General features: G+C 27.8%; 1 protein-coding gene across 4 annotated transcripts in view; it reads right to left on the reverse strand.

Moving 5' to 3' along the window:
- Positions 1–10,514, reverse strand: part of LOC107455539 (SR-related CTD associated factor 6) — a 35,057-nt gene extending 24,543 nt beyond the window's left edge. For 2 of the 4 annotated variants that reach the window (XM_071182804.1, XM_043050642.2), the window contains exons 1-5: positions 7,911–8,048; positions 6,214–6,401; positions 3,844–3,981; positions 2,299–2,375; positions 211–285 (exon numbers count right to left, since the gene is read on the reverse strand). In XM_071182804.1, coding sequence (XP_071038905.1) covers positions 211–285; positions 2,299–2,375; positions 3,844–3,981; positions 6,214–6,401; positions 7,911–7,938 — 506 coding nt within the window. In that variant the 5' untranslated portion in view covers positions 7,939–8,048. Of the gene's footprint in view, positions 1–210; positions 286–2,298; positions 2,376–3,843; positions 3,982–6,213; positions 6,402–7,910; positions 8,049–8,155; positions 8,327–10,303 lie in introns of those variants that run through there. The other 2 variants (XM_043050640.2, XM_043050641.2) reach the window with 2 other exon arrangements.
- Between the last annotated feature and the right edge of the window lie 1,670 nt (positions 10,515–12,184).

A 12,184-nucleotide genomic window follows, 5' to 3' on the forward strand; every position in this document is an offset into this window, starting at 1 on the left:
CCCTTACTGTCAGGCTAACCGTGAGAGTTCTTCCTCTCCATGTAACACAAATGCGGGTTAGTTCCATCAACAAGTCCTCCACGAAGGCAAATTTCAAGGCTACGGAGTGGAACAATAGTAGTCGTAAACCCAAAAATTGGGTTGGTTGTTCAACGACAGTTATAAAATAAAATTAAGAAGTAAATACACATTAAATGAAGAGGAAATTACCAGTGATGTAGAACATCATTTACTAAATACACCAGGTGAAGTTTAGCTTCAAATGTAGCTCCAGGTTCTGTGATTCTAAACACAATTAAAAGCATGTGAACATTTAAATAAATCACCATAACAAGAATAGTCAATTACAGAAATAAGCACATTAGGACAAACGACTTAGTCTGGTAATTAGTATAACATATCACTGAACATTTCTAAAATCTTAAAAAAACATATTTATAAAAAAAAAAATCCATAACACAGAGCCAGTGAACTCATTCTAAAAATGCAACAATAGAGTAACAAAAACAGCACCTACTGACTTTTAGAACAATCTAGTAATTATTCATATTACTTTGTAATCAATAATTTGTAATATGATAATTTGTTTCGTAATAGTTCAAAAAATTCTGTAAAAAAACTAAGGGTACGTAGTCAGTTTTTCATAAAAAATAAGCACCTTTTAAATACTTTTTAAGCACTCAAAAAATATATTTAATCATTTTCCAAAAAAAAAATTCATAATTAGGATCTGTGCAGTAATAAAAAATAAAAATTTCTATCGTTTAAAGTTCTTAACTTTTAAACATAAAATCAATAAAATTCAAAAACATTTTCAAAAACTTTACATAATTATGATAAAATAACTAGTTTGTGATAAATATTGCAGAGAAAATTGTGAAAATCCTACATTTTTTGTAATTTAGAACAATTGATGTGGCAAAGAAAAAACCTCTTATTAAAAGAAAATTAAGCACTTTTTACAAACCATGAATAATAAAAAAAAACACCTTTAAGGGCTTTTAAAAACGTAAATCAAAAATAAGCATTTTTTAAAAAACACACAGCATCTATAACAGAAAAGAATAAAATCTTAATAAATAATATTATTTGAATCTTGGTTTTCAAAACCTTAAGAAACATTATTATTGGATTTGGTTCAGCCTTAATTTCATCAATCAGATTCTCAAGTTTTTAATGCATGTTTTATACAGATTTTCATTTCAATAATAAAACTACTATAAAAAATATAGTTGGCAAAATGCTAGAAAATATTTTCCATCACTTATAAAAATTAGTAACTAGTCACTAATTTTTATTGGTAAAATTAATCATTAGTAACTTAATACAAATTGTTTGTTCAAAACAAAGGAGTGAATATTTCCATGTCCGAATCATATTCAATATTAAGACAGATTGAATCACTTTAATTCTTTAAGTATGGACACAAGTATTAAGTATTAAGCATGGCATATTATGGAGCACAAAGCTAGTAGAGCATATTCTACTAGCTTTGTGCTAGGCAATTCGTTCTTAGTAACTATCATTGTAGAATGTAACAAATAGCTAAAGTTAAATAGTACTAATAGTAAATAGTTTACAGTTTTAGATATGAGTAAAAAAAATTTTTTAATTAAATTTATTGGTATGCCTTCAAATTCAAATTGTTCTTCAAATTGTACTCAAATCTATTGTTGTAACAAAAAACTCTTTTACCATCATATTACATACACTCTTTTAAATTGTTGTTTAATTACATAATAGCTAAATCTTCTATTTCATTTATTAATGTAGGATTGGCAAACAACAAAATAATAAATTTAATTATTACTAAATTATATGCACATTTGGTTAGCCTAAATACTGATACTACTGCTACTGATATAATACATATGCATTTAATATATATATATATATATTTTTAATGGCCGGCACTTGGGTCCATTTCCCAATGGTTTCAAAAATGCCAGACTTGCTCCTCTTTTATTGTTACCCAGTGGGCACCTGTGGCTAAGCCATGGCGGTGAAGTAGCGTCGCCAACTTCATACAACCACAAACCCATTTATAGGGTAGGTTACATTCACACAAAAGAAAGGGCATAGAACACAGAGAGAGAGAGAAAGGTACATCCATGCCTCCGATGGGATTCGAGCCACCACTAAAGTAGTGATCGAATGCATTTAGCAATATATCATTAGATTTATGCATTCAAATTCATATGCATTTAGTTAGACTAAATATAAAAATGACTGCAAGTTGCAAATTGATATTTTGCATAAATCAAGAAAATCATTTTTTAAAAAAAGCAATGTACTCACCTTTTAAGTATATAAAGGATGATAACTTCGCATCTTTGTGGAGTAGTTGCATTGGCAAAAATCCAACCTTTCCCACCCTAAAAAAAATTGAAACATAAGTCTGTTTAAAAAAAATCTAATGAAACAATTTCTTATCTACAGCATTAGCATTCTTTTCATTAGACAATTTTTGACAGTTTTAGCCACAAAATAGTTGATACTATGTAATAAATAAAGACATAAGTACCCTTAAAGAACGAAAACATTGAGAAAGTGAGTGGTAAAGGGATTTTGATGGTACTTATAAAAACCCTACTAATTCGCCCGTCCACAAATTTTCACAAGAGACATGCGTTTTTGTGGGCAACGAATTAACGGTACAGTAGTAAATTATCAATTGATGCAAAATCACGACTTATGATATAATGTATGCAAAAAATATTAATACTGACAATACCGACATGGTTTGTTTTACCGGTAAAAACCATAGGAAAAACATAGTAAATAATATAAACTGATGTTTAATTATTTACAAACATAATGGTTTGTTTTAAATTTTGATTTTATTTTTAAAATCAAAAATACAAATACAAAAATATTGCTGATACTCCTTTTTAAAACATCTTTACACTTGCTTATAATAAAAATTAAAAAGAAAACACCTCAACTGTTTTTCTGTAACTTGATTACAGTCTGTATAGCAATTTGTTAATTTTTTGTTAGTATTATTGTATAAAATTCAACTTCAATTTAAACAACATAAAGTTGTTAGGGAAGAGTGTTAGTGCTTCGAACATCGGCTCTTGCTCCCCAGAGCCCCCAATGGGCTGTTATGCCACTTAGTTTTGTTAACTTAGTTGAGATCTCTTAGATTTATACAATAATAATCTTAGGCTGAATGTGTTGAGGTTTCAGATAAATTTTGATATAAGAAGATAGTGCTGCAAATTCCCTCTGTAAACTCTGCTACCTGGATCATAATTATAGGTAGCATTAACAATGTATAAAATCAAATTCAATAGATTTTAGTGCTGCAAATTTCCTCTGTGAACTATGCTACCTGGATCACAATTATAGGTAGCATTAACAATGTATAAAATCAAATTTAATAGACTTTAGTGCTGCAAATTTCCTCTGTGAACTATGCTACCTGGATCATAATTATAGGTAGCATTAACAATGTATAAAATCAAATTTAATAGATTTTAGTGCTGCAAACTCCCTCTGTAAACTCTGCTACCTGGATCAGAATAGTTTTTAATTATTTAAACGCAATCAATATAAGAAATAATTAACTCTTTATCTGACAAAATATAACACTAATTAACCACAAACTATGATTTTCAGTATAAAACTACCAATGTTTTTCATAAGACTATTGATATATTAAGAGGAAAGGAGTAATTATAAAACAGAATTGATAAAATTCAGAAACAATATGTAGTTAACAGAATTTGGTATCACTAAATGCATTAAATCAAAAAAATTTCATTAAATTTATATTCAATCAATGTAAAAAAAATTAAAAAACACCTTGTTAAACAAAATATAACACTAATCACTCACAGATATAGAATCTTTAGTACAACTGTCTATAATAGGCTGTAGAATACCATCTAATTCTTTAAGTTCTAGCTCTGTTTCTGCAGAAAGTTTGGCAAGTTTCTCGTCCTGTGCTTTACGTATCACTTCATCCACTTGTACCTACAATGTACACATAATAAGTTTATTAGAATTATTACACATTACATAATAATGTTAGTTTATCAGATAATGTAGTATAAACTAGGATTTGCATGTAATTCTTAAATTCTTTGACTTTGTTTTTTCTAGAAAGTATGATGAAGAAAAAGTATATTTATTTTGTGGATAAATTAAGGAAACAACATGAAGCAAGACATGGTCAAGCAATTTAATAAATTTTAAATTGAAACGTATGATGCGACTTGATTTGACCTAAAAAAAATATTTTAACCATGTTGCAGAGAAATGTTTGCAACTTAACCACAAAAATTTCACAGATAAAATAATTGTTTAGTTTTATACTAATTTTTTAGATACATAACATAAATATTATTTTAAATATTGTAGTGTTTCCTAATAGATTTCCACAAAAATGGCTTGATTACAATTTACTCTCTATTGCTAATACAATGAACGCTATAATAGATTTTTAGAAAACTGATAAAACAAAATTTATTTTTGAAGAAAGAAATGTTTTGCAATATACAAAATGCCAAATATATAAAAAAATTTCAATTATGAATTTTCTATCACTTACTTTCATTTTTCTTTTACAAAGCAGTATATTCGCAGCCAACTCTCTTATAATATATATTTTTTTTAAAAATAAACACTTGTTTCAAATTTTTTTTCAGGTTTTGGCAAAATAAAAAAAACAGTATTTCCAGATTATTCCCTGACTTTTATTTATTTAAAACTTGTCAATTTCAGACTATCCTTGATCAGGAAACCAAAAATCACAAATTTTTTGCAAATCTGGTATTCTAATGTACAATAGAATTAACTAAGGAAAAATCAATTTCACCTTTCTAAATTTTCAATTTTTCAACTTTACACAAAGGGCTGTAGTATTAAATTTTTTAGAAAGCTAAGAGATATAAATTTGTAGAACTATAAAAGAGATAAGATAATCTACATTTATTTTGGAAATAAACTGTCCTTTGTCATAAATTCGACAAATACAGTTTTAGCGAGTTGTTTTAAAGTTTATAATGGGGTACCAATACTAAACTAAAAGAAAATGAAATAAATTATTTTAAACTTTTTTGGACGGTGAATGGAAATGACATTTTAGTACTTATACTTAGACTGAACAAACGCAGTTAGTACACGGCTTAGTTAAATGCATGTTATTTTGTTTTTTAGAAAATGACAAATGACTACAAGAAAAAATATTAATTAGAAGACAATTTTTCTTTCTGTGGTTGCTGTTAACATAGGGCAGCAAGACATAAGATTAGACATAAGATTTTCACATTACAGTATTATCTTAAAATTTCAGAGTTCAATAAATCTGAAATGCTTAAATATTTTACTCAATCCAATAGAGATGTCGAAATCACAGGTTTTAACAATTAGAAAAAAGATACATTTTGGTTTCCATCAGAAATAAACATGGATTAGAGGGGAATTTTTAAATAGTTGTTCAAATAATTTCCACATTTTTAAAATTACTTATTTTTGAATATATTACAGCATAAAATTTTAAAATTGTTGCACTGAGTAATCACTATTACATAAACAAGATTCACTTTTGCATAAATAGGATTCAATCAGAAATTTGCAGATTTAAATCTCTAATCATGCATTTCAGCAGGTACTAAATGAATCTTTGATTTGAATCCCTCACTGACGGTCTTGTTGACAACAACACATGCCATACATGACACATGACACATGCCACAACACATGACAACTGCACATGCCATAACACTATTTAAAGCAGTTGTTGTAAACTGCTAGAGTACAACAACTGCTTTAAATAGTGTTATGGCATGTGCACTTGAATGATCACTATTTGACACATCCGAATCTTAAAATCTTTATGGATCCAATTACTTGTGTGCAAAATGATATTTAATCAATAAAATAAATCAAAACAATATCAATAAAGCACCAAAGTACAGTTATGCTTTGCAACCTTTAGGTTGCTTTTCTTAATTGTACATATCACAGAGAATAGCCCATCTTTTAAATACTTTTTTTTTATTTCCAAAGGCCACAGTTATAGAAAGACCTCTACACTATAAAAGAGAAGGAACAAATGTGAACAGATAAAAAAAAAAGAAAAACTTAACAGGTATGGCATCTTTTGAATATCTAATAAACTAAAAGTTAAATAATTAAAAAAAAAAACATTTTAATTACAGTATATAGTTTAATAACAACACAACCCTGGGTCAAATTTATTACCTGCTGCTGTTGTAGTAATAGTTGATGCTGAGCAGCAAGGTTCTGCTCACTCTGTCTAATCTGTTCTTGTGACGTGTCTTGGATTTGTTGAAGGTGTTGTTGCCAAGGAGCTGTTTGTATGGACTGTCTGTTAATAGCTTGTTGTACTATGGCTTGCTGCTCTAAACTTCTTTGCTTTTGCTTCAGAACTGGAAAAAACAATCATACATCAAAACATGAATCGCTTATGTCATAACAAGAAGACATAATTACAAAAAAAGTTTATAGTAAGAAGAGTTTTAATACTCAATAACAAAGAAAAGTTAGTTACTGGGATAGTTAGAAATTAAAAAAATTTAGTCAGTGGCAAAAAAAAAAACTGTAACTGAAAGGTACTACTAATCTGTACTCATTTTCATGGGTACATTTATATGTGCTTCTATTAGATTTTTTTTAAATTAATAAAGAAGTGAATTTATACAAAAAATTATATACCTATGAAAAAAAGGGGATTGTGTATATATATATATATATANATATATATATATTCAATTAGGTCTAGAGACTAATGAAAGTATTTTGTAAAATGTCCTTTTTATGTAACTGTGAAAAGACTACTCATAATTTTGTGAACCTGGAATTAATATTAAATCAAGGTTTAAGGCCAACATACAATTTTCAGCAAATTATGATATCCTAAGTTGGATTTTATAAAAATTATTAAAAAAATAAAAATAAAATAAAAACAGTTTTTGTAGAAGTTGCAGCTTTGAAACCATAAAAAAATTTAAAATTATATCAGGCACCTTAAAATCATAGGAACATATTATTCAAAATATACATAGCAATGGCTATGACACTAGTTTTTTTATTATAAATTTATATAATTAAAAATGATGCATTAAAAATTATGTTCAGTATGAAAACATAAAAAAAAAATTAAGTTAATGATGGTTTAATTATTGATAACAAGTATATTACTTTATTACTTGAAGATTTAAAACTAATATCTGAGAATATGATATGATACTTAAAAATTTTAGCTTTGTTTTTGAATGAGTTGTAACTTTATAAACATCAATCAAATTCGAGAAGTTCATTAGCATTAAAATTTAAGTCGAAAAACTTAAAAGCGAAAAAAAAAAATGAACAATGTATATCCATTGCAAGTAGATAATAAAATAACAATGTAACTTTTAAAATGAAAAATATTGTTAAAATTCAATTTTCAAGATAAAATATTTAGTGTAGAATCTTTATTCACATCAAATATTTTGTAAATAGTCTATTTTCAGAATTAAAAAAAAAATTATGAAAGGTCAGTTTTTAGAACAAAAGCATTTGAGAAAGATCCATCAACAGACCCAAATCATACGTGTAATAAAAGTTAAACTCTTGATAAGTATTTATTTATCTTGAATACTTTTGGCAAACAGTAAAATAGCTTTCAATATTAATTTTAAAAAATCAGTATTTTAAGTTTAACACAACAATTAAAATTCAAACAACAAACTCAACTAAATGTGATACAAAATATTGAAATGCCCGCAAAAAACAAATTTTTAAGAAAGAATATCCACATAAATTGGCTAAAATTTCTGCAAAGTTTTGATTAAAAATAGATAAATAATAGCAAATAAAAACATTTGAATAAATAAGCAAGCCAAAAAATTTCAATCATCTCATGCACTAAAAATATTCAAATAAATTTCACTAACTTAGGCCAAGGTTAATTACTACATTCATGTTTGTTCATTAATTTCAAAAATATACTTTAAATAGGAAAAATAATGCTAAGTCATATTTTTCATCAAAGTAACGGTTATTTTTAAAAGTCGTCACATGATTAGCATTACATAAAAATAAAACAGCTGTGTTGACACAGCTTTTAAACAGCAAATAAACAATAAAATTAAATGATAATAAAATATATGATCGAGAAATAATATAAAATTTCACCTACTTGCTTGTTCAGTAGTTACTCGATATTGATAATAATGGAAGTAGGTGCCCCCAAACAGGAAGGAGAACTTTGGATTGTCTTTTTGCTTCTGTTTTGTCATGTGCTCAAATTCAGGTCCATTACGAGCAACAAACTGAGCTAGTTTGTCAATTATGTTCTTCAGTTCCTGATCTAAAATCAAATTAAATAGTTTTACAGTAAAATCATCATGTTACTTAAACAACATCTTAGCATCTGAATAATAAAACCAAAAAGCTGTTCTACCATTTATACCATCTATTCTAAATTATTAAACCCCCGATTCTCTACCTACAATCTAGTTTTTTAAAAAATACATGATCAAAAACATATTTAAGCCAATTCCTAAGTAACGCATATGAGAATCATTCTATTGTATAACTATCTGATATTACATGTATTAATGTAGTACAAAGACAAAAATTGATATTGTAAAACAATTGAAAAGGTCATCTAAAAATAAGCTATGAAAATCATATATAGAAATGTAAAAATAATATATAAATGCATATGTATAATTATAGAAATATATAAATGCAAAAATAATATAAAAATTAAAATATTCATATTTTAATTTTAATATTAATTTTACATTCAGTTAGTCATGTAGTGACAAAAAAACGGAAAGTGATTTGACAATTTGGCGTTTTTTTTTTTTTTTAATTTGATGCATAATATGCATTAAATACATTTAAAAATTTTCGACATTAGAAATAAGATTGGCAAAGCCAAATACTATTTTACTGGTCATGTATATGACATGCAGAAATATATATAAGATAGTTCAATTTTGCATGACTGAAATTAAAAATTGTATAATATTGAAACCATTAACTATTAGGATCAGCAACACTGATTATATCACCATATTGAATAATTCCTTTATCATTTTCGTGATAAATGAAGTAATATTCAGACACTTGCTTTTAAGAAAACTACATTTATATAACAATTTATTCTACAGCAGATACTATTTGCACAATACAGAGTCTCCATAATCTTTTTCCAAACACTTTTACAAGTACAAGCATGCCAAAGGAACAAACGAAGTGTTATTTCCTGCAGGTACTTTGGAGATACTGTTCTGAATTTTCACAATATAAATTAATGTTCTAGTTGGCTGGTAAACAAAGAAATGGAGTTGTCAGAACTGTAATAATTTCAAGAAGTTCTAAAATGAAAACAGACAGTTAGATTTCTCTGTCGTATTATTTACAATAAGATTTTGTTATTTTTGTTACGTGTTTTGATTATTTCTTCAGCTTTGAAGTAGAGATTATATTTCTCACATGAATAACTCATAGTGAAATCTACTGGTAATTACAAAAATATTACGTATAGCAAGTAGATTTGGTGCAAGTTGAGTGGTGAGATGAATTTAAAACATTAGCTTAGCATTTCAGAATTTCGTGTCACATACCTAAACATAGAAAATTATAATTTCCAAATAATAGGTATTATTTTTAATTTTTGAAAGAAATTTCATAAAATAGTATGATAAGCTTTTGCAAAAAATATACAAGCCCTGAAAACTTTCTTGCTATCATCACTGATAATGCCATTGCCATGATAAAACTAAAGGAGTTTATTCGAGAGAAATACTCAAATTTATCAAAATACACATCCTAAATTTATAAATTAGAATTTCACTGAAAACAAATTCAACGCTTGTATAAGAAAATAAATGCATTCACATTGTCAAAGAAATCAATAATTCACATATACTGTGTACTACATTTTATTCCATCCAAAAAGAAAGCAGTCTGTGGCCATTTAAAAATTCAAGTTAGCTACAATGGAAACAATTAAAATCTATAAATACATTCTAGAGTCTGCAAGATATGCATAAAACAATGTAAATAAATATTGCTTGAACTTTATATTTTCTGGAAAGATACACTCAGCAACACCAACCATTTCAAGGCGAATCAAACAATTAAAACTATATATTTAAAACTGCAGAAGTTCAGATTTAATAAAAAATAAGGGCAAAAAATTTAAGGAAATAAGATGAGCTACACGAATATATAAGCAAGTCGGACAAGACCGGTGAAAGTAAAATTTAAATACGTGAAAATATGCTTAAATCTAAACTTCGTCTACGAGAGAAAATGCTAATTTATCGCTTACCTGGAGGAGGTTGAGGCAAATCCATTATGAGAAAATATAATGTTTGTTACTTAAACTATAAATTTAAAACAATATTTATAAAATGATGCATATTTAAATTTATATATACGAATTTTCTGCAAAAAATATAAACAAAACAATTTTGCAATCTCCAATACAACCGCTCCCTTCAGTTCCTTTCACTTATAAATACATTGGAGTTGCCATTTTTACGAAAATGAATATTGAAGGAAAAGATTGTTTTTAATTTCAGAGTGCAACGCTCGAATGCGCCATCTGGGAAAAAGATCGGTTCCATGTCTTCAACGTTCACCTCTCGTCTTCTCCTTTGGTCAAATGTATGGGAATGTACTACAATATTTTTCCCATCCATAATATTTTTCGTATTAGCTTCCTACCTTTGAAAAATTTTAGACTGTTTGAAAAACGGGACAGAAGCTAACTTACTTACTTCGCCTATGACTGTCCACACACTACTGAGAAAGCGTACGAAGTATTGCCATAGGCTGGGCTAATTCAATCACCAATAATTTTTTTAAATACATTTTACGCATATTTTGTTAACTATTTTCGTATCAATCAACATATTGAGTTTTGATCTATTTAAAGTTATGTTCATTTCTCATATTGGCAGGCAACGTTCATTAGGCTGGGAGCAAAATTTGCCAATGCATATCTGACGAGGATTTCATGCATTGCATTTGAATTTCACTCTTAAATTTTACCATAACTTTTTGTTTGTTGAATAGATTGATTTTTCCCTGCTTTTAAATAAGGATAATTCGTTCAAATGTCAGAAAGTGTACAAAGAGTGTTGACGAAAGATTATTTTAGGTCCCTTAAATTCAAAATATTAATTGTCATTGCTCTAACGCTAAAAATATCTATTGTCTAGTAATCGCAAAATGAACACACGGTAAAGCTCACTCGTTTCGTGAAGTAGGTGGAATTGGGAGTATTAGCTAAAATCATTTACCAAGCAGAAACAAGGTTGAACGAGACCGTCAAACTAACGTTACACCTCAATCTTAAAAAAAATTGATTAGTCAGTTACTATCACAGGTGCCACCTAAAGGACTTGAGTTGTAGGCACTTTTCGTGAATACAAGACAGCACGGATGTTTGTGAAAGATTCCATAATGAACAGATTGTAGTCACGGTTCCTAGTGTCACCAAAGTCCAGCAGCACTGGCTGTAGTCAGTTTGCGGGCTGGCCTGTAGGGTACATGTCGTCTAAACTAGTAGTCTTCGGAAGCGGACAGTTATGTCACTATTCACCGGAGTCTATTCGATGCCCCCGCTCCATAGTAAAACAAAATCCTAAACACGCAACCATCAAAGTAAGCAATGAAGGGAATCCCAGTCGTCGAAACAAGTTTTTGACCATCCTCCTAGGAAGGGCCGTTGTCCATCAATAGTCATAAGAAAGTGATCTATGACTTTCGTTTAATCGTTCTCTCTCAGCTAGGTATCATGCCCTCTTTCTGGGAATTCGCAGAGTGGTGCGTTGTTTCTAAAAGGGGAAGGGATAAACTTCCTTTTCAATTTGACAATTGCATAGTCTAAAATAAAATATCTATTTATTTTAATCTTTGAACTTTTTTCAAGAACTTCATTTTTAATCTTTATAACAAATTCGTTTGCTATTAAAGTTGAATCTTAATTTACTAATAGTTAGCAAAAAATGGAGATATTCTTAAAATAAAAAAATAATAGTCTAAAAACCAAAAACGTATTTATTTTTTAAATTTTCTAAAAATCGTAATCAAATGTTTTTAAATACGTGTTACTGATGCATTCAAAAATTTCAATGTAAGAATATGAAACTTTTGAATTATAAATTTATTTGAGTGCTTTTAGCTTTAACAAACTAATAATTAA

This window comes from Parasteatoda tepidariorum, chromosome 6, assembly GCF_043381705.1.
Source record: "Parasteatoda tepidariorum isolate YZ-2023 chromosome 6, CAS_Ptep_4.0, whole genome shotgun sequence".
Classification (NCBI taxonomy): domain Eukaryota; kingdom Metazoa; phylum Arthropoda; class Arachnida; order Araneae; family Theridiidae; genus Parasteatoda; species Parasteatoda tepidariorum.